The 23012-nt window shown below is 39.7% G+C and overlaps 2 protein-coding genes across 8 annotated transcripts; one reads left to right on the top strand and one right to left on the bottom strand.

Annotated features, from left to right (window-relative positions):
- The first annotated feature begins 10874 nt into the window (after positions 1-10874).
- On the top strand, positions 10875-14185 carry LOC144709471 (uncharacterized). Of its 4 annotated transcripts, none has more exons than XM_078583031.1 (6): positions 10875-10935; positions 11058-11184; positions 11947-12044; positions 12248-12382; positions 13346-13729; positions 13966-14185. In XM_078583031.1, the coding sequence occupies exons 3-6, from the start codon at positions 11971-11973 to the stop codon at positions 14102-14104; spliced, it is 732 nt and encodes a 243-aa protein (XP_078439157.1). In that variant the 5' UTR covers positions 10875-10935; positions 11058-11184; positions 11947-11970; the 3' UTR covers positions 14105-14185. The 4 variants fall into 4 exon arrangements, with proteins under 4 accessions (XP_078439157.1, XP_078439156.1, XP_078439155.1 ...); XM_078583030.1 differs by having other exon boundaries at positions 11058-11210; XM_078583029.1 differs by having other exon boundaries at positions 11058-11290.
- A 232-nt stretch (positions 14186-14417) lies between these two features.
- LOC144709469 (glutamyl-tRNA (Gln) amidotransferase subunit C) lies at positions 14418-18006 on the bottom strand. Of its 4 annotated transcripts, none has more exons than XM_078583027.1 (5): positions 17955-18006; positions 17777-17842; positions 17010-17193; positions 16847-16923; positions 14418-15329 (listed from the first exon to the last, which is right to left on the bottom strand). In XM_078583027.1, exons 3-5 carry the CDS (start codon positions 17090-17092, stop codon positions 14527-14529), a joined length of 963 nt encoding a protein of 320 aa, XP_078439153.1. In that variant the 5' UTR covers positions 17093-17193; positions 17777-17842; positions 17955-18006; the 3' UTR covers positions 14418-14526. The 4 variants fall into 4 exon arrangements, with proteins under 4 accessions (XP_078439153.1, XP_078439154.1, XP_078439152.1 ...); XM_078583028.1 differs by lacking the exon at positions 17955-18006 and adding an exon at positions 17649-17696 and having other exon boundaries at positions 17777-17932; XM_078583026.1 differs by lacking the exon at positions 17955-18006 and having other exon boundaries at positions 17777-17932.
- Between the last annotated feature and the right edge of the window lie 5006 nt (positions 18007-23012).

The following is a 23012-nucleotide window of genomic DNA, read 5'->3' as shown; positions in this document are numbered from 1 at the left end:
TTTATGCTTTTCTTTCCTTTATTTTGTAATGGGGGAGCCCATTTGTATAAGGGCTCTCCTAATGGACCTCCCTCACCCCCCCCCCCCTTTTGTTGACCGACTCAAGGGCCCATCCCTTTTCCCCTTTATAAGGGAAGAGGGGGGTGCCCTAATCCTTAGACCAGGAAGAAGTGGAAATTTTTCTGTTCAATTCTCTCTTGGTCTCCCTCCCTCGTTCAGAGAAGAAAACGGAGAGGGAGGAGAGGGGAACGGTGAAGCAACCAGGGAAAGAAGTAGCTGGAAGGGAGCACGGGAGGAATCTTCAAGAACTTCCCTGCATCCCTTTCTTCTTCTCATCCCCCTACAGATGCGTCCACCGACAACGGAAAGGAACAAGTAGAATCCCCGCCGTCCACGGCAATTCAGTCGTAGTTTCTTGTCTCATTCTGGCGTCGGCCCGGTCAATCGCGACCTTTCAATGCGCTGCTGAAGAATCAAGAACCCTGAGAATCGGTCGTGGGAGAAAAGGACAGGAAAGCTAATTTCCAAGGCCGCTCAGGATCCTCGACCGATAAGAGAAGAGACAAGGAAATTGCCCTGCCGCCAATGCTCTCCTCCGACGGGAATTGGACCTCTTCTTCCCCTCCCCCCCCCTGCTCTCTGACGGCCGCTAGAGGACCCGGTCTGATCTACGGGATTCCTCTCAGGGCATCGACCGATCAGACAAGAGACAAGGAAATTTGACGATGCCGTAAACACCACCCTCCGACGGGAATGCCCCGTCTAATTCCCATGTTCCCTTGAATGAGTCGACTCTGTTCGCCCTGGGTCTTGGCTAACGCTGGGAATCTCACCGTCTCCGTATACTTTTGATTGGCTTGCGGGAGATCTCCCAGGGACGCTTCAGCCCGCCATGATCAGCCTGCCACCATAGTTTGTGGCTACTTTATCAAGGGGGACCAGCCGTCGCCGTGCGCTGTTCTCAGACTGGGAATCGATATCTCGGCGCAATCGGATGGCGGTGGCGAATAGTGATGACCGTTTGAAAGGGATCTGTGGACTTGGCCGTAGATCCGAGGACGTCTAAGATGCCATTTGTCGGTAACTGATCGTTGCCACTCGCACGAGCTCAACGACCGCTTGGGCCGCCTACTGTAGGTTAACCCGTCGAGTCCATGAGAGCTGCTCGAGCCGTGACGCTGCCGCCGCTCTCTCCCCGTCCTCATTCCTCCCCCCTTCACCTACGCTCTGGCATCTTTACATCGCTCATCGAGCCGCCGTCCACTCTCCGGCGTCTCTCCGCTCCACCCGCTCCGAATCTCCGCCGACGTTGACAAAGTTCTGCACTGCTAGCCACGCTGACGAGGGACGCTATCCTTTTTCGACGCTCGTTTATTGTTGTCTCGACTCCACCGTGCTCGAGCTAGGTAGGTGAGAGAAACAAATTGAGAGAGCTACGACTTTGTGAGTGTCTTACCGGTACGGACGAGTACGTCCGCTATGTGTGAGCCCTACGGATAGAGTCTGTTCGGCCGTAGACACCTTCATCGCTCTGACGTGGTTCGAGAGGCCACCATTGCCGTCACTCAGCGACCCCGTCCAAGCTTAGAACTTGGTGCCTCCCTCGAGTCGGAGCTTGCACGTACGACACGTAGGACATCCATTCATCCCGTTGTAGTTACATAACCCGTGAGGTTGCATTTGTCGGACGACGACACCGTCAACGTTCAATACCATTATCTCTTATGGGTACCGAGCCATCATACTCAGTGCCGACTGGGCAACGTCCCCGACAACGTCTGACATCATGATGGATGATTGATGATGAAGTTGGGTACTCTAATTGTCATTCGTCTAGGGATGGATGAATGGATGACTGATGATGAAGTGGGGTACTCTTATTGTCATTTGTCTAGGGATGGATGATGGATGACTGATGATGAAGTGGGGGTATTCTGATCGTCATTCGTCTAGGGATGGATGATGGATGATGAAGTGGGGGTATTCTGATTGTCATTCCTCTAGGAATGTATGTTGGATGATTGATGATGAAGTGGGATACTCTAATTGTCATTCGTCGAGGGATGGATGATGGATGATGGATGATGGATTTTGTTCTTCACATCTCAAAACATATTCTGTTTAACACCTTACATCTCAAAGGTGTAAGGTGACTAAAAATATGTTTAACACCTTTAAGTATATCTTTGAGATGTTTAAGAAAACCTATTGATTATATTCTGGCCTAGGCGAATTTTGTTCAACACCTTTAAGTATATCTTCGGGTATTTTTTTTAAAATCCCCAAAACTTTAGTATATCTTCAGACATCCAAAGACATTTTGCGTGTGACCCTCTAGGCCCATGTATCGGTTTAATGATAGACTCTAGTAGCCCAATAACCTTTGTTGTCCTTCCAAATAATTTAATTATATCATCATATAGATTAATTAAAGTCGGATTGATTTAACCCAATCTATTAGTTGAATTTCCAACACATGGGGTGAAAAGCTACACCGCATGCTTTAGAATATACAAAGGGTTGTGTATTGACTCACTCATGGAACTTGTTCATCATCGGTTACCGTGTATGTATAGTCCCTCATAAACTTGACGCTCCTAGGATGACTTAGGGTATGATAAACTATTAAACCCTAATCGGTCCTCCGAGTTAATACTGATGCGTTTGGAAATCATCGAAGAACTTTTCTCTGATATTTCACTGCCTTGGAAATCATCGGGTATGGCCAGTGCCTTGGTGTACATCTACAAGGCGTCTTTGGTGTCTAAGGTCTAAGGACCACTAACACAACCGTGGTGTGAATCAACCTGATTGATAATTTGGTATTATACCATTCAAGGATTCGTACAGATCAATTCAGTGAAGTCTTTACACTAAAGAGGGCCCGCTATCGATCATTAGTGTTTCGACACTAATGGCTACAGGAACGACCATACTCATCATTTGAGTGAGGCTATATAGTGATGTTCTATCAGGATACTCTGATGTCCTTCTCGAGTATCCTTCGAATAAGAATATGTATAACACACGCTTAAAGACTAATGATCTCCGTATTATGATCTCATCATAATTCACCAAGTTCGATCATGTATTCATGGATTTCATTATAAGCATCACATGTGCACTATAATGAATATATTTTATTAATGAAAATGGAACGAGATGTGGAATGAGTGATTGGCTTGCCTACTACATATATTTCCATCCGCCTATGCCCAACACCAAGAACCTTGGACGTTGACATCACGCCGGTGACACACACTGAGGTTTAGTATCTATCTCTTTATGACATCACATTGATCTTTTCTGGTTGATATACTTTACATTTTACCATAGCATAATGGGATTTCTTTCAAGAAGTCTTAACCTCTTACTATAGTTTTTCATTAATAGGTTCAAGTAGTGCTCCCTAAAGAAAAAATATTCGCTTTATCTATAATAGAATACAGTAATATTTGGTTTTAAACTGGAAACTTTGTCGATAAAGGCTAAACCATGATTTTTAGGTTACGGTTTTCAGATAGTGGTCAATGCCAACTGGTATCAAAGATTTTTGGGGAATATTATTGATGTCGGACGTCATCTAAGACGTTATCCGGTTGATGCCGAATATGATGGTTCGATGTCGATAAAGGGTAATGGTGGTATCAAATGTCGACGGTGTCATCGTCCGACGGATGTAACCCTAACGGGTTATGTAACTAAAACGTGATGAATGGGTGTCCTACGTTTCGTACGTGCAGGCTCTGACCCGAGGGAGGCGTCGAGCTCCAAGCTTGGACAAGGTCACCAGATGGTGGCGACGGTGCCCTCTCGAACCTTGTCGGAGCGACGAAGGCATCTACGACCAAACGGAATCTATCCGTAGGGCTCGCACATAACAGATGGTCACGTCTGTACTGTAAGACACTCAAGTATCGTTCATAGTTTTCTCTCAATACCTCTCTCACCTACCTAGCCCGAGTACGGTGGAGTTGAGACAAAAGTATATTGCAAAAGGTAAATAAACGAGCGTCGAGAGAGGATGGCATACCTCGTCGGCATGGCTCGCGGTGCAGAATTTCGTCGACGTCAAGCGTCGGAGAGCTGGCGATAGCTCTGCGAGCGAGGATAGTCCTGGAGCTAGAAGTAAAGGTCAGGGAGGGGAGGAAGTGAGTGCGGCAGCGGTCGCGGCTCCAGCTTGAGACTGCTCGTAGTTGGCGCGCGTTAGTGGTGAATGCACACCATTGACATGATGAGCAGCTACGACGAGCGGGCGGCGACGGGTTGCTTCGCTTTAATAGCAGAATATGCGTCTGGGGGGCGCTGCGATTGTCGGAGGTGGTGTGGATGTTTTGTGCACATTCGTCACAATCTGTGCAGTTTCCGATCAAACGATCTATCGGCATGGCCAGGGTTCCGTACAGATGGAGCCACGATGGTGTGAGCTCCCGATCAGACGATCCATCGTCCTGGTCAGATTTCCCATTCAGATGGTGTTGCGGGCGAGCAAATTCTTTCTCAAAGAGCCATCGGCCTGATCTGCTTCCGTTCAACTGGGATTCTTGGTCAGGATGACCAGAAGAATTCCCAGGCAGAGAGATGAATCAGGCCGCTTTCGGCCTCTCTCATAGGATTCAGTTCCGTCAAGGATGCCGCATGAACGACAATTGGCAGCTCCAATTCGTTGGTTCCGCCTGGGAGAGTTGAAAATTGAATGTCGGCGTCGTTGTTTGCTCCAAGCTGAAGATGAGGAAATTTGGGCGTCGACGGAGGAGAAGGGAAAAGAGAGGAGACGAGGAGGGAGGCCGATCTGTGAATGACGGCGTGCGTTCTTGCCCTCATAGGGATTTCCCTTCTTCCTTTTTTCACCCCGCTAAATTCTTGTCACTGTCCGATCTACGAGCGGCGTACTTGGGAGACGATCTCTTGCGATCTTGGACGACCGACGGTGGCTGGGAGCTTGCGTTCAGCCAGCGGATCTTCACCCCACACGTTCTTTCCGATTGGGAAAAAAAAAAACACCTGCAAGCAGGCAAGGATTCCTTCCCCAGCCTTCTCGTCCTTCCTCTTCTCCCCTCCTTTCTGCTATCTCTTCTCTGAAGAAGGGGGAGACCAGAACAAAGAACAACATGAACTCTTTTCTTTTACTTCCTGGTTCTAAGGGGGCTTGGGCGCCCCCCTCTTCCTTTATAGAGGGGAAGAGGTCAATGGGCCCTCCCCCCTTAGTGGGTCAACAAAATAATAAGAGGGTCCGTAAGTGGGCCCTTATAAACTAGGCCCCCATTACACATAGAAAAGGGGGGGGGGGATTTAAAACAAAATAAAATAGGAAAAGGGGGCAAAGGAAGGCCCCTTTCCCTTGATGATAAAACGATGGACTGACGAAACACATTGTGAACACGATGAAAACACAACGACGAGAACGGGAAAACGAAACACAAAACACGACAAAGAACGATGAAAAACAAAACACGATAATTCGAGCAATTTCACCCAATCTTCGACGACGGTGTCGAGCGGTGCGGGCGACGTCGTCGATGATCTTTGATGGCATGCGCCATCAATCATATACCTCAAAATCATTCATCCTAACATGGTAAGTGGGTATGTAGACAATTCATAAACGAAAGTTATCATGTACACAAGGGTGTCCTAATAGTCTTATTACATTTAAAGAGAGTGTCTGGTAATGGGTTTGCCTACAAGTGGCATGTGCATATTCATAGATAAAGCCATTCTTATTCTGGTTATCAAGGTGACATAGGAGATTAGAAGTCTATCACTATATACTATACATATGTCACCTTGCATTTTCAAAATCAAAGCATAGTATTGCTAATCAGTATAAAACCTGATTATCATGTTATGGCTAGGACTACATTTGAGAGCGTATTGCCAAGGTCACAAATTGAATCATTGGGATTCATATACCCTCACCATTTACATATACTATTTAAAAACTAGGTGGATATTTTCTTTTCAGGAAATACTACCTTTCATAAACCGGAAAATCAAATTGAAATTGTCTGCATTTGCATTTGTGGAAAGTTATGACTTACAATCTGCACATAACATCTTCAAATTGCATGGCCCACCTTGAGGGGGAGTGTTAAAGTTAATGTAACTACCCCCTCCTATTAAGTCTCCACTGTGATTGTTTTCATGTCATCCCATGATTAATACTAAAACAATAATATTTATTTCTTCTTACAACCTTTGTCAAAATTTATGATCTGCAATAGTGGTGAGATCCATATAGGACATGAGAAGCTTCAGATACATGCAGTGTAATGGAGATCATAAATTATTCACTAGACCTAGCCCATCTGAATGCTCATATATATCTTAATCTATAAAGTCTTGGGTATTTTTTGACGGAACTCATATTCAAAAGCATGGTGAAAGGCAAGCCATATTCTTTGAAATTACATCAATGGGTATTGAAGTCATGTACTGAATGATGTATATTTTATCTCCTACCACAATTAAATTATTTATCTGATTGAGAAGACAATGACGTTTGTATTGGAAAAATGGAAAGACATCCCCCCATTTGATAAGGGATCAATATACATTATTGGTTATATTGATTATTTTAATCTCACCCCACCCAATATATCATATGTTGCGAGTAGATTGAGTTAGTTTATGAGTGATCCACATGAGATCTACTCAAACATACAAATTATTCCCTTGCATATTTGAGGATGAAGAATGATTAAAGTTTTTTTTCTACAAAATGGTGGCCTATCTGTGGATATTTTATTTATATATTGACAATGTTATTTGATAATCTATTCTAGATACTAGATCATCAGTTGAATGTTGTGCCTTCATTGATGAGAGCAGTTTTGGAACACTCAAGTGAAGAAGTAGAATTTTGGTCTATGGTGCATGTGACTTCTGAATCCTTAAGGATAAATGGGGTGTTCTATGACATCAATTTTCTCGAAGGAAATGTGAAGCTGTGTCATGAAAACCAGTCAGCTATTTCCATTGCCCATAGACTAATTTATCATGTCCAAAACAAGCATAATGAAATTAATAGCTATTTCATCAAATAGAATATTCATAAGGGTTTCAGGCTTTAAGTTTTTGTAGGATCTTTAGATCAAAAGGTTAATGTCTTTGCCACATGTCTATGATGATTCTAATTTAAACGGTGACCCAATTCCAAGGGGGGTTAGCCAGCCTATATTTCAACCCATCTTATCTTCTTCAGAATGGTTTTTAATTTTAATTGTCTTATTAATGTGGTTAGAGTGTTTCAAGTGTATTGTCCCTGTTTATTCTTATAATTAACTAAACTTTATAAGTGTAACTCAAGCTATAACTAACTCAAAATTTTTTGAGTTACTTATTCTGATGGAGAATTAACTGAATCATGTTAAGTGGTTATTTGCCAGATCAATCATTATATGGGATTATAGCCATAATCCAGTCAAGAGTCACAGAAATATATATCATGAAATCTTAATCATCAGTTAGATTAGGGTAGCTATATTGGAGAAGGGCTTGTCCATCCCCAGGGGATATACGATAATTTTACATTGATATAAGATTTAAAGTCTGTACTTGATCGTTGTCAAGCCAATTGAAGGCCACAATATCATAAAAAGGGCCTATAGTATGCATTCTATGCATATTCTAAGACATTGTTTCCCAACATCTATGCTAAAAATGATACATAAATATACATATTATTTTACATTTGTTTCTGTATTACCCATTCAGGCATATTATCTGATAGATAAATAATCTAATATTTATAGATGAATTTCTGGCATAGTATAGATGAGTTGGATATTTGTTATTCTCTTGGCCAAATTTCAATTGCAGTAGTATTGCAGTAGTTTGAAAACACATGCAAAATCTCTAGTTGAAGAACACATGAAATGTACGAATCATTTTTTGATCCAATAAAAAATGAATAATTCATGTTTTATTTTGTAAATTTCAGTCAATGAAGAAGAAGAACAGAAAAATAAGAGCGAACAACTTAGAAGTGCGTGGTCTTGTAGCAGGAATTTAGGTGTAAAGTCTATTTTTCAGCCATCTGTCCCACATCTGGTTTTTATCAGGCTCAATATAAAATAAAAAATGGAGGAAAAAAAATTACATATACATGACAGACAGTCTCAGCAATCACAACCTCTTGTCACCCGTAATGCATAGATCTATTAATGTTCTCAAAACTTTCTTTCTTCTTGAATTTGTATGTCTATTATGGCCTCAAAAACATTTGAACTTGACACATGTTAGAAATATTATGTTCTATCATCTGTACTATCCTAGGTTTTGACACCTTATCATGTATGTAATGTCTCTTACGATCATTGGCCAAAAAAGAGAAGTTATCAGAATTTTTTTGACGCTTTGGCTTAACATAACCAGAAACTTATAGGTTGATATTATAATTTATGCATAATCCAATTCTATATCATTTTTAATGGTGAATAAGTCATATTAATATTTGAAAATATTTGTATTTATAGATTCAGTTGTAATAGTATTAAAATTTCATTTTAATTGATCTTATGATTTCTTGTTCTTCATTTATTCCAGAACATATTAAATTCACTCCTAACATCTTCGAGTGGGCTTATCAAAAGTTTTTTAAATATATAACTCCATGGATTCTCCATACGATGTGTGCGATGACAATGATAGGCTAGATAATGAAATATCTCTAACACAAAGAGATTTTGTTTGAAAGTCAAAGATGAAAAGATAAACAATGAAGGTAAGTATTGAAAGCATACTATTTAATTATCCTTGAAGACAGAAGGAAAGGAAAGTGTATGAGAATTATCAATAGATATCCGAAATGCAAAATCAAGAAAATAAATAATGAGAATTGTTCCTAATTTTAATAGATTTTTTGTGGTATCGAGACCAACTAATAATTTCCCTCAATTAAGTGATAAAAGGGTCTTGTACATTCCACCCAAGCCTGGAGTTTTGCATCAGCCAAGGGGGAATCAACAAAACCAAGAAGGAGACTTTACTAGAGTTGAAGTATCAATTCAAGAATTTATCCCAAGATTTTCTATTTCCTGATGGACAACCAATGTTAGGGAAAATCACAAGATGAAAATGTTGGCTTTTCAGTGCTTCCTCTATAAAATCTATGGCACGGATGGAAAGAGGGGAAGATGATGAAGCAACTATTATATTTTTTCCAGCTCAATCTGTCTTATGTATCATCAGAAATTCCCATCCAAACATGGGTTAATCTGAGGAGTTGAGCTTCCTACACATTGCCATCACATTCATATGAGGTTCCACATTCTCTAATGCTCTGAATGGAATATCATTATTGGGTGTGAATTTTCCTGCTTTTTGTCACACCAATTAAGTGTCCAATAACATGATCCTACGATGGATGACAAAGAATGTCAAACTTTTAGTTGATGGTTTAATGTACGATGTGATATGAATCATGATGCACCACATGGCACTTCTCCAATGATTCAGCAAAGTAAATCTAGATATGTTTGTAAACGTGTGCTGGCATTAAACCTGAATTTATTGTGATTCAAACAAGAGACTTTTTTAATGACATGTATTGTGAATTAAATCAGTGACTTTTGTCCTGCTACCACTTGTCCCTCTCATTTAATACTTTATAACATTTGAAATTGGGAAATTTCTTCCTACTTCCACACGTCCTTACATTGTCAAAAAATCACATGATTGGACCTATGATTGGTGCCTGATAGAATATTCATGCCCATGATGATGAACTATTGCGCCAAAGAAGATGCTGCTGTGGAGGGTAGTCATAAAGAGGACTTGTAAGCAACATACAAGGACCAATGACTGTCAAAGATTCTCGCTAACTTTGACATTTTGAACTGCTTCCAAACTATTCCACTAGTTGGAACTACTATATATTGTTTCATTTACTTCATACGTATCAGAAGATTCATAAAAATATTAGAGTAATTTATGCAATTAACTATTTTTTGTATATACATAAAAATTCAAAATATGAAATAGTATTACAACATAATAAAAATAACGACATTTTTTACAATTTTTATTTGTATGTTTTTTTAATATATGGATTATCTGTGGATAAGGGACCTGTCGGTTGACCCATCATCCACTGTGTGATTAGACCGTACGCAGTCAATGGACTGTCCCCTATCCGTCGTACAATGTTCAACCCTAGCCCTTACACAAGAGAGTAAGAAAGTTCCTTGATTTGTGGGACCCGCATGTAGACAAAGCTTCACGTTTTCTTCTTCATGGAAGGACACACAAAGAGGGATTAGCTTAAGAGAAAGCACTAAGACGGCTCCGCCGAGAAAAAAAAATGCTGACGCAATTGCAGGGACACAAATGAGATAGTTTTTTTGTCCCAGGATGAAAAAATCGTCCTGTCCGCAAGGTTGGACGAAAATGGGGGATGGAAGTTCGTCCCGAGACCCCCGGACGGGGCAGTTTTCGTCCACTCAGACGAAAAAACCGTCCTGTCCAGAGGTCTCGGATGAAATAACCGTCCCGTCCACATCCCTGCACTGATTCTGGACGTCAGACGGGACGATCTTCATCCCGTCCCATCCATCGTCCATGTCCCGGACGATCCGGAACTAAAGATGCAAAGGAGGCACTTAGGAGCAGAACAAATCCAAGTTTGGACACCCACAACCGATACACGACTGGCCCAATCCATATGGCACATAAGGAAAGGAAATCAAGTTCTGCTTTTGTCATCTCTTGATACACATTCATCCAATTAAATAAAAATCATTCATTTCTTTCCTCTCTTTTAATATGAATTAACCTTCATGTTTCAGCCCAAAGTGGGCTAGTATAGAGAATTTGTAGCCCAGTGGGTCACAAAATAAGACTATAAAATGAGCGAAGAACTCACTTGGCGGGCTGACGATAGTAAGAAAATCGAACGGGTGAAGGAACTTGAGGTATTCACCGTGACGAATTTCTGTAAGTATTTACTGTGAATTAAGCTTCATTTAATTTTCTGATTATAGATCGTGAGAGGCGGATTTTGTCATTAGTTATGATTATTGTTTGGTTACTAATGAGAACGCTTAAAAATTTCTTAGAAGATGCGAAGTGGGTGATTTACTGAACCCTTGCAACTCACTTCTGTCAACCGAAGACCCAGATTCCATAATCGCCATCCATCCAACAACATGTTGCGAGATATCTGTCTCGGGAGGTATTATAAAGGTTGTAGCTGAATCAAACACGAGAGGGTAATTCGATTATCCTATCAATCTTGCAAGAAATAACCACAATTGTCTTTGAGGTTTCGTCTTTGTGGATGTTGAACCAGGTAAGAGTCGTTCGTATGAATTATTTATCGTAATGATATGTGATTTATAAAGAACGATTAGATTGTTAAGGTTGACGTAAACTATCGTGTTGCTCAATCAAGTGGACAACGGGTATTTTTTTTTTAAAGTTTCCGTTGGTGACATGAAATTTTGGCGACTTGGGAAGGTATCTGTACAAATTTAGCGCTTTTCTATTTTCTGATGACCTTTATAAGAGTCTTCTGCGAATCAAATATGCAAATTCCGAATTAATAGAAAAATTGTTCGTAAATCAACCTAACCCTTTCTGTTTCTTGCTCTCAGCTTCGTGTCCTTTCATAAGCATTACATGAATGACTCAGAAAATTATTCAAAATTGGCTTTACCGATTATGTGGCCATTTCGTGGGGCTTTGAAAAGAATTTTCTGGCTACGTCGATGTTTTTTTTTGTATTAAAAAAGTTGGAATGCTATTGTGACGTTGAAATTATGGCTTGTTAAAAAAACTTGCTACGCAAACGCTCAAAAGGAGATTCTTTAATGTGAAGGTTGCAATTCATCCTTTTATAGGTTAAAAAGGATCCCATACTTGGAAATGAAACGAAAACTGAAAGAATGTCCGAGTAGTCTGTTCCCTTGATCTCCTCTGAAGAAAATCTCCCGTTTTGATTTTCAGTGCCTCTGAAGGTGATTGGTTCGGATGGATGCTGGGGCTGAAGAAGATCAACATCGTAATCCGTTTCTCAATGCAAGTGCAACCAGGCTCCAATTTAGGTCAAATATTGGATGAAAGATAATTTTTTCTGCAAGATACCATACCCTTATCTCTTTTTCTCTGTGTTCTGTATATATATATATATATCTCTCTCTCTGACTCTGTCTATCTTTCACACTCTCTAATCTTACTCTAGCTCTCTGTCAATAATCAGCACATCATCAAAACTTAATCTGCTTCCTTCTTATACGAAATGATTCAGGAGTGAGGTCTCAAAAGCTTGTTGGGATGATAAATTAGGCATGGGTGAGATCATTGAGAAGAAAGGCGGAATTTGGACCAGCACTGGTGTGACCCGGTGCAGCGGCAAGCTTTACTGCACAATTGAGGAAATAATGTGAGTTGAAATCTAGAAGTTACGATTTTCTCTAACTCATTATTTTTACTCAACACTTAATTTTCTGCCACCACATGTTTAGTAGACTTAGTGCAGGCATTTCATCCCATTGTGTTTTTTGTTTACTGTCGCTTTAAAAAGGGATTGATCTCTATATCTGTTAGAGCAGGATGAGATGGGTTTTATTGAGGACAAATCTAGAGTCCCCAGTTTTTTATGTTTGCGTTGGCTTTTATTTCAACTATTTAACATAATTCAAAGAAGGAATTTTTCAAACCCTGGGGTTTTTGAATATGACATCAAAGTTGAAAATGTCGATACCTGCTGATGCATGGTCCCAGAACTGGACTGTCCACGTAGCTTTTTTTGCTGAAATCTAATCGTTATGAATCAAAGATTTTTGAGTTTCTGTGTTTGGTTGTCTTCGTGTCTATGTTTGTTCGTAAGCTGTAATCTCCTAATAGAGATTTAAGGTAGGCAGCTTTTGCAATTTTGTCACAAGCCTTTTGGGTTTTCATTGAAGACCGTGTTCGCGAACCAACAAACACCTTTGCAACTGGTTCATTGTTTGCGTTCATGTCTAAAATACATGTCTGTGTTCGCTTGTGCGTTAGCGAATGAACAATCTGAACTTCCCATCCTTTCGTCTGCCTCTTTCAAGCTGTACTCGGAAACATCATTTTTCCAATTTTTCGTTGTATTACCTTTTCATTTAGCACATAGGTGAGAGTTGTAATAACAAATTTTCCCTTTTGGGTCTATCAGTTTAACATTATTGTCCCTGAAAAAATCAGGTCGTTAGACTTTACTTGATGTTCTCCCTTTGGTTATGTTTCTTCTCCACACCAATCCCATTTTGAAAATATCATTAACTGTATCATTGTACAATGCAATGTGCAGTCATTAAAATCATCTCACCCTTCCATTTTTATTTTATTTTATTTATGATGAGATTATTTACAGATTTTATATGGAGAGAGGAGCCTTGGTTCTCCTAGATACGGATGGCGACGCTCTTGACTTGAAATACACGTACACAGAGCTAGCCGAAAGAGGATATGGGTGCAATTTGAAATCTCTTGAGGTGTACCGGCACTTGAAGTCATTGGGTTACATCATCAGGCGCCATGGTGTCCCATGGACAATGAAGAGAGAGAAGAGTTGCAGCTCTGAATCAGACAGAAGTCTGATTTCTGGCATGGATGATGAGAATGTGCGCGTTATGGAGGAAATGATTAGAAAAATAGAAATCAATGGGCAGAAATTGGATTTTGATGTTTATCTCCCCAACAGTCATTTCCGGAAGACGTCGCCCGGTGATCCCTATTTTATCTTATCTATTATCAGGTGAAAAATCCCAGCCACAATTTTAGTTTTATTAATGGTTTGAAACCCGTTTCCTAGAAATTAGTATCAACATGATTTATTAAATAACAGTGTTATTCATGTCATACTTTGGATGAGAAGTGAGAATTATGACTTTCTGAAGATCATTAACAAGGAAAAAGGATTTGTTTTCCACTATATTTCATGTTTTTAGTCATTTAAAGTTGGATAATCTTAGTTTATGATCTTATTTCTAGTGGCAAACCACCGTCATCAAGGGAAGTGAAGGAACTTGAAGATATATGCAAAGGGGTTCCTCTTAAGTTCTGCCACGTGGACCATGGAAGGGTCAGCATCTTCTCCTTTGAGAAATCAAACCTTGAAACCCTACCATGATTTAGCTTAATTACCAGTGCACATATTACCAGAAGGACAAGGTTTAAAAAGGTGGAAGATGTAATTTGTTTTGGCATTTAATTGATGGCCGCTGCACATGCACCAAAATCATGGAATAAATGATAATCATATTCGCAAAAATAAATTATTTCATAAAAATATATGGAAAATACATCTGTGGAAAGAACAATCAGCAATCAACTCTATTTAGAAGCTACTTTTAAGATTTAAGCTTAAATTTACAGATCACTGGTTGAAGAGAAGTGTACATGTTTCCTTGTAGAATTTGTGGGTATTCCATGTAAGTAGTATCTGTAGCATCCTATGTTTTACGTAGAAAAAAAAGCAATATGTGACAAAAATTGAGGACTTCTTTTTTAAAAATTTACATGGATACCTAACAATTTGATGGTGCCACCCTCTTATCTTCTTGCATCCTTTCTTATTCTAGACTGGACCTTCTGATACTTCTTTCTAGGAACAAGTTTCCTCTTCGGCTTCAGTTTCAGCTCTGGAGAGAACTTGAAATTTGGGTCTCTCATCCGAGCTTGTATATCCTTGAAAAATTGCATATTAAGCCTTTTCGGGCCACCTTCTCTCAGCTCCTTGTACTCCGGCCCGGAAACAATATTCTCAAAAGCCCCAATTAAAATATCCACATCGCTCATGACCTCCCAAACATTTGTATATCGCCCATCTGGCCCTTTCTTCAACTTCTTCAAGGCATTTTCAACTGCCAGTTTTCTGGCCTGCTTCCCTGGGGTCAACTCTTCTCCCTCTTTCTCAGCCTTCAATAACTCTGACATAGTTTTGTACTTGGGCATATCCTCAAATTCAAAAATCTTGTCGATATATGGGTCGCTGCGCTCATTTGGATGGGCCTCAGTGGGAATGTCATCGTCGTCGTCGCATTCACTGCCAGTCCACAGAGTTTTCTCCTCATCACTTCCAGACCAAACGCTCCGCAACTCGTCGCTATCATCGGCATCAATGAGGCTGGCATTTTCTTCGGCTTCCATCTTTAATCTTTCAACCTCCTTTTTTGTATTATCATCATGCGTTTCACCTTTGTCCTTGTCGTCGTCTTTGTCGTCATCGTCACTTCCTGTCCATAGATTGGTCTCATTCATCTGAGCCTCCCATGCTTTTCGAAATTTTTCGGTGCCAGGCTTTGTATCGCCAAAGAGATCATACTTAGCACGCTCACTGCTGTACTTTTGTGATGCTGGAGAATTAAAAATAATAAATATACTGCATTAACAATTAACATTTGTCCAGACCAAAGACCAATTTTGAAACAAAAAGGAAGATCTCATTGTAAAAGTTATGCTACATTAACAGTTAACATATCATGAAAACTTATAAAATAAAGATGCGCTCAAGGGCATGACGAGACGTGAAATTGAAGCAAATGCTTGAGAAAAACAGTCTTCCAGACCAAAAACAAAGCCAATCATTAAAAGGGACATCTAAGCAGTAAATATTAACAGAATTTGTAGTCAATACTTGATAAAAATGTAAAAGTGAATTAAAACAGCCCAAAGACAAATAAAAGTGAAATCTACGTCGATGCAAGAGAAAATTTGTAGTCCAGACCAAGGATAAAGAATATGACAAAAGGGAACATCTCAACAATAAAAAATGCTGAATTTGTCGGTTAATACTACACGGAAACGATTTTAAACCAAAAAAGAACGCAAAGACAGAAAGAACTGTGAAACTTTATTTTTATTGGCAAAATACACGATGCCGGGTACGTCAAACGCTGCAGTTGTGCCCGTAGACGGATCCAGACGTGCCGTGGTGAAACTTAAGTATATACCAAAGAAAAAAATGAACAAAATTTTGGAAATGCACGGAGTAAGTGTTCATACAATCCATTTCTAATAATCCAGATATATTATTTAGGATCATATTTTGCCCTTGAGTAGCACACCATCCATATGTTCATCCTTTCACGCACTAGAGTTGCAAGGACATGACCGGGATATCCCCGGTTTGTATTCTTATGCAGTTACAGAAAAATATAAAATCATCCGATGCTATACAGGTAGATAGATACAAGAAAATTTTAACCGCACAACAAGTGTGTATTTTTTTAAGGTTTTCAATTTGCAATTTTTAAGTAGCATCTTTCATAAGGGAGAAGGGGAACCCTGACCGAGGTTTATATTGGAAAAGAGCAAATAGGAGACAGGTAGACATTCACAGGGTTGAAGATTAGAATGGGAATGATCCAAGGAGAGATCGAATGGCGGATGCAGGGATCGACCAGGTATGGGCTGCCTCAAGATGTGGTGAAGTAGACACAATCGCGAGGGACGAAGATTGTTAGAGTAGAGACGAGACTTAGACATTGAGGGGAGACTAGGGACTTCAACTTCATGATACTTCATGGCTGGCCTCCTAGAGGGAAGACTTCCCTATTAAAAAGCATGACATATATGACCAAAAGGCCCCTATAGGGCTAGCATGATGAAACTAACCCTAGAGAGGATGGGGATAGTATAAACACAGGAAAAAAAACATAAATAAACCAATGTTGAGCTTGTATTTTTTTGCTTTTCAATGTGGTCTTTTAAGTGGTTTGTTTCATTCCTCTCATTGTTTTATCAAATTTTTGTACCATCCTAAGTCAGGAGCGCACAAAGATGACAATGTAATGTAAAGATCAATAAAAGGCGTATGGAACTATGTGGGATATGTGATAGTCGAAATGTGCACTTAAAAACGAAAACTAACCGAGCATTTTGAAGCATGGACGGCTATTTCCACACCCAGTTGTGATCATATTTCCTGAGATTATGGAATGTACATGCCTGAAATGCCATCAGATGAATTTGACGAAACCAAAATATTGATCAGAGTCAAATAGTATAGCCTGAATAATGTAAGAGTATTATACCGGTGAGGTCCATACGAAACAATTGAGTTCTTCAGACCACGGATGAATGCGATCACTGATGTCCGGCAAAACTGCTGACTCATTTTAACTGTCCCCAGAGTCAATCACCCCTATAAAACCTCGGGGATTTTATCTTTTAGATGACTCAATTTTTCCCATATTTCATGGAAAAGCAAAGATTTTCCTGCGTAAAGCATTGATATGATTTTAATAAGACACGAATTCAGCAGATTCTTCCCCCCAGGAACAGTAATACTCTACAATATTTTATTTTCTTTGTCTCTTCTTAATTGGAATAATTGTGTATACGTTCCAATGATACAACAGCTAGCTTGGTAAAACTGAGGATTTTTTCAAGGAAGACTCTAAAATCAGCATCGCGACTAAGATATCCAGAGCACTATAATCAGGAAGAAGTTCTTTATAATCAGTTTTACTGAAGACAACAAAAAACAATTTTTTATTTTCCCAGCCTCTTTATAATTAGAAAATTCGCATTTTCGTTCACATGATCCAACATATAGTTTTCCAGAAATGAGGATTTCTTCGCAGAAAACTCTACAATTAACCCATCGACTTTGATAATCAGGAATAAACTCAAACGAGGGAACCCATTTAACTAGACCACATTCATCATACCATAAATACTCTAAAAATCCTTCTTTGCCCGCATGAACGCCACTTCTCCTTCGATCCCCATAGATAGCAAACTGAAGATAAACTTTCCCACTGATAGAAAGAGACTAATCGGGAGGAGTTTTTATTACCTCGTCTTCCGGTGATGATTGTGACCAGCCGACTGCGTGGGCCTTTCTCTAAGATCCTGCTAGAATCTGATAAAAAAACCCAGAATTTACAGTCAACTTAGGATTGAATCCTTCAATTTGTACACCTGAAGATAAAGAAGATTGCAGAGAAATCGGTCTAGAGTGATGAGAAATTAACCTACAAAATACAGTCTTTATAGTTTATACCCTACGCTGTTCGGGAGAAATTAACAACGGTGGTAAGGCCGTATTTTGTTCAGTCTTTATAGTTTACACTCAAGACAATGTTTTGTTTGAAAAAAAAAGAGAAGAAAACTAAATAAACTTAAATGAAGTTAGCTTAATATTCTTTGATTGACTTGAAACTGAACAGAATAGTTCACTCAACTGCCAAGAAACAACTCCATAAATCATGTTTTTCTAAAAATTAATTGAATGCATGAGGCATGTTTTCTACAAGTTCTCCATTGAAGACAACTTTTTGTTTGCTAAAAAGGAAGATAAGTAAATTAAACTAAGACCAGGAAGATAGCTTAATCTTCTTTAATGGGGAGTTGGAACTGAACGCAATTATTTCATTCTACTACTTTCAAATAAGTTATCTTAAATTTTCTGAAGTAGTTATATGCGTAAAATATGTTTCCCAAATGTTTGTTCCGGGAAGAAAATCATTAATGCATCTTTCAAAAGTTTTCCGAATGAGGATGACTGATTTTTCTTACTAATTTTGGTCTAAAATATACTCAAGAACTATGATTATCAGGGATTTGATGTTAATAAAAGGATGCTCTATTCCAAAAAAAATTTGTGTTCATTAGATGTTAAGACATATTTTGAATAAATATAAGTGGAGATGGCAAAGTTGAATTATATAAGGCATGGCTGATTGTGAAAGTTTATCTTCAGATACTAGTGTTTTTTTTTATTATGAGTATGGTCGATCTGTTTGTTATTAATGTAGAGGTACTAAGGAGAAAATTCATTGAATTGATTTGTATAAATCGCTTAGTGGTATTATAATCATTAGTGTCACAGTTCTTATGTTTGAGACACAAAAGATACATTGTGGATGGACGATTGCATTTTGACTATAATGTAGAAGTCTCTAACCATAAGATTGAAGTTAGCCTTGATACAATAAGAAGTATGTAAAGGTAATTATGTGGTCAATATGGGATCATTTTCCCTTGGTATAAGAGGAGATTGACTTAAGAAAAGAAACTAAAATTAATTTTCTATCTGGGGTTGTTGAAATACTGAATAAGGTGTTCTCTGAATATTTTGATCATGCATCAACTCTATCTGAATGAGTGATTAGTGTTTGACAATTAAGCATATCCTAAGTCGTTTAGGAGTCTCACATAGATTAAGGATTATATATGGTGACTGATGACATTAAAATATCTATTAAGCTTGCTTACACATTCGTATCTCCTAGAGCACACGGTATACCTTGGCACCCCACAGCCTGGCAACACAGTGATTGATTAGATAAAATTGATTGTTGATTTATCAATCAATATATTGATATAATTGATTCATAAGGTTGGCCAATAAATATTATTGGAACATTCGAGTAATTAACTAGAATTATAAAAGGATGTAGAGGGTTATAGACATAATCGTTTTGTACATTAGAGAATAAACTCAACTTTCAGGGGCCTTTATGAAAAGGGCCTTGTAGAGTATAATTAAGGTCATCCTTTTTCAAATGCCCATCAAAGGTAGACTTTGGCACCCGCTTTATTCTAAATTTCTCTCAAAACCTACCCTCTAGTGAGACTAGATGATCCAGAGATTCACTTGGATTCTAATCACTGTTGTTCAAGAGAATGAAGAGATCTAATGTTCTAAAAATTGTGGATATGTCTAGATGCCAGACATGGGAATGGCTCAAAGAGACTTAATCAAGGAACCTATTGATACTAGAATTTATTTCTCACAATGTGATATCATCATCCATTATTATTTTTAATCCATTTTGTTTTTTATCATTTTTTGTATGCGAATAAATTCTGAGTCATCAATTCAGCCTAAAAATCCAATAGAGATATAGTGAATCTAACTTGGGAAAAACCGTTATTTTATAGAGTTTAAGTTAAAGAGGTTTTGTGGAGGATGCCAAGCAGTTGAAAGAACTAGGAGGTGAACCTGTTCACATAATCATGGGCATTACTTGAGAAGAGTTATTTAATACTTGTGGAGAATTGAGTCTGAATGAAGTGGTAAATCTTATAATTATTTTACTCATCTTTGACATACTGTGAGGCCCTAAAGTATGTGACATTTCTGCACAGAGGCCTGCATCATAATTGTGGGGACATGTTTATGTATTGGACTCATGATTGGAGACTGAGTCCTTAAGTGTGACACTACAACATGCACTGCAGGTGGTGACGCCCAACCCTGATCTTTTAGGCTAATGCCCTTCCGGTGCGCATGCCCATCGACGCTTAAGCGCGCAGATTAGGGGAGGCCCCCGCATGCTAGGCGCACATGCAGCCGAGAGCACGCGTCGAACGCACAGGCGACCAAGAGCACGTGCGCGACGTGCATGCCGGGCAGCAAGGATGCGGGCGCTGCGTGCAAGGATGCGCGGGCACGTGTGTGTGAATCACACGGTCGTGCACACATGCCGCACGCCCGTTGTGCGCGGGGCATGGACGAGAGACATTCCTCCAGAGACTAAGGCGTTGTCGCATAGTGAGCGTTGAGATGGTGTGGGCGCATGGTGCCCCCACGGGTAAAGCTGGGCGCACAATGCCCAGCTTGAGACGTTGAGCACGGCGGTGCCTAGGCGAACCACTTGCGATAGGTGTCAGCGCGGGTGCTGAATGGCGTGAGGAGTGTCATGGCAGGGATAGGTGGGCAAATGACCGAGCGCCATGCCCATGGGTGCGCGGCGCCGCGCCCGATGCGCACGTATAGCGGCGGGGCTGGCGGGCGCATAGAGTGGTGGGCCTCAAGGCATAGGAACGACACTACTAAGGCGTACGATGCCTCATCTCATTACTTTGATGTCTTAATTAATCTTCCCCCATGTAATGGTTGTGACTACGATGTAACCTCTTTATGATATGAATGCAATGACCCTATTCTTATACAAGGTTGCGTCCCCATCTTCTCTCCTAACCCTTTCTAAGTGTACTTAAGCTATTGCAAAGACGTCCGCTGCAACAAAGCAATGTTGCTCAATGTTCTGCTCCAAGCACTAAGGCCGACACAAGTCAAATTCGCGCATTGTCCTAGCTCGGGATTTGACTGTATGACACTTACACTTAGGTAGAAAACCCTGTGTGTAGAAAGCTGCGTCATAAAAAAAGTAACAAGCCGGAAGTAATGAAAACAAGGGTGGAACCCCAAAAGGAGTCAAAGAAGTCAAATACGCATCTATGGACCCACTCAAAATGAGTCAAAGAAGCAGAATCATGATAAGGCAGAAAATAACTATGATGATGTTTATGTAAAAACATGTGCCACATACAAGGTTTTGGGAATCAACCAAATGAAAACTAGGGAAGGGCGGCCATGGAGATGAGAATAAAGTCAAAATGTCATGAGGGGTCAATGGGAGATCATGTCCTAGTAGGTTAAAATGTGGCTTATAAGTTCTATGAGAGGTGGAATCAAAATCAATAAGCTAACGAGATGTTGGCGGAGCATTTGACATACACATTGAAAGACGATTCCTATCAATGTAGGGAAATAAACTGGATCCTATTTGTTTGAAGGAGTGAATAGGCTGAAATAGAGATGGAGGGCAGATAAAATTGCATTCATATCATATATTTACAAATCATTTACATGATTTATGCTGGTGAGTTAACATACTCTCATCATTCATAAACACAAATTCGGTAGTTTATATTATTTATTAAGATTAAATGAAATATTATTTATGAAACTATGCCCAAATTTATCCCATAAAATTTCACCAGTAAATGATTTTTTCAAAACTTTTATGGCTGGAGTATATTCATATATCTTCTCATCTAAAAAAAGTGTATAAAACAAAATGAAATATAGCCAAAATATCTGTATATGAAGTGATTTCAAAAGTTTTTTTGAAAAAAGTGCCTTCAAAATTATAAAATTTAGTGCACATGTTTAATCTAATCTAAAAGGACATAAGGTACAGAGACATTCATTGAATTTGTAGCAACAATGATGTGGTGATGACCTGCTCAATTCAAGAGCTCGAGGCAGTCATCCTTCCTATGACCTAGTTTCTTACAGTACCCTCAAACTTAAGTGTGGGAACCCTTGAACAATGGGATGAATGCACAGGGAGTAGGACTTGAGGATTCCCAATTAATGGGGTGGGGGGATGTCCCCATTACTATTTCACAGCTAGGGCACTATCACTCCAATTCACCAAGATTCTGAGGCAGTTTTCATCAGTATAGAGTTGACCCATTAGCAGACTTCAATTCATTGACTTTATAACCCACTCATAAACTTGCCTCTTCGGAACCTTTCTAAGAGCTCTTAATCAGTGCTGAATTAATATGGGACAACATATTTTTTGACTCCATCAAACACTACTCGAAGGTGTAGTGGTTGATCTCCTGCAAAATGTTGCTTAATTCATCGCCGTACTCCAGCTCAGCGCTATCAACCTACACTCAATTTACTAAACTTGGTTCTGGAGGCATGTAGTGGTCCATGTCGTGCAACATACTGCACAATTGATCACTATACTCCTGCACAATCACCCTAAGAAAGAGAGACTTAGTCATATCTCAGCCAAGCATCCTTCTTTTTTTAATGGCTTCCTGGTGGAGTGGAGTAGAAAGTCAATATTGACAGCAGCATGGATATTCTCGAGGAGACACCGACAAATAATTTCCCTTCTCATCAATCCAGAGAAAATAAAGAAGACCATTCTCATGTGAATCAACCGTGAGAAAATAGTTCATGTGGATCTTATTTTACCACTGAATTGGTGCTATGGGAATGTGCAGTAGACGATAGTGATGACAAATGCCAGAAGTAGGAACATACCCGCAGTATCCAGAGCCACACACAGAGAAGAGACATTATTTGAGTTCAGTGTCAACATAGGAAGCAGGCTGTCAGTATTGGACGATGCTTGCAAAGAAAGGTGATGTGCCCACAAGGCCCAATGGAGCACACACAGGCAGCCAACACGCATGGATCCTGGCAAAGCGCACAAATGCACTATGCACTAGAGCAAGCACGTGCACGCGTAGGCACTATGTGAGGTGCTGATACG

The sequence above is a fragment of the Wolffia australiana genome, chromosome 11 (assembly GCF_029677425.1).
Source record: "Wolffia australiana isolate 7733 chromosome 11, ASM2967742v1".
Classification (NCBI taxonomy): domain Eukaryota; kingdom Viridiplantae; phylum Streptophyta; class Magnoliopsida; order Alismatales; family Araceae; genus Wolffia; species Wolffia australiana.
The sequence above is the reverse complement of the archived record's forward strand: the minus strand, read 5'-3'. Positions and strand labels throughout refer to the sequence as shown.

Bases quoted from the DNA above. Each gene is read 5' to 3' on its own strand.
- LOC144709471 (XM_078583031.1), top strand. From the start codon at position 11,971: ATGGATGCTGGGGCTGAAGAAGATCAACATCGTAATCCGTTTCTCAAT. The intron at 12,383-13,345 runs GTGAGTTGAAAT...GATTATTTACAG, and splicing joins TGCACAATTGAGGAAATAAT to ATTTTATATGGAGAGAGGAG. The intron at 13,730-13,965 runs GTGAAAAATCCC...TCTTATTTCTAG, and splicing joins TTTATCTTATCTATTATCAG to TGGCAAACCACCGTCATCAA.
- LOC144709469 (XM_078583027.1), bottom strand. From the start codon at position 17,092: ATGAGTCAGCAGTTTTGCCGGACATCAGTGATCGCATTCATCCGTGGT. The intron at 16,924-17,009 runs GTATAATACTCT...ATGGCATTTCAG, and splicing joins GTTTCGTATGGACCTCACCG to GCATGTACATTCCATAATCT. The intron at 15,330-16,846 runs GTTAGTTTTCGT...TTAATTCTCCAG, and splicing joins TCCATGCTTCAAAATGCTCG to CATCACAAAAGTACAGCAGT.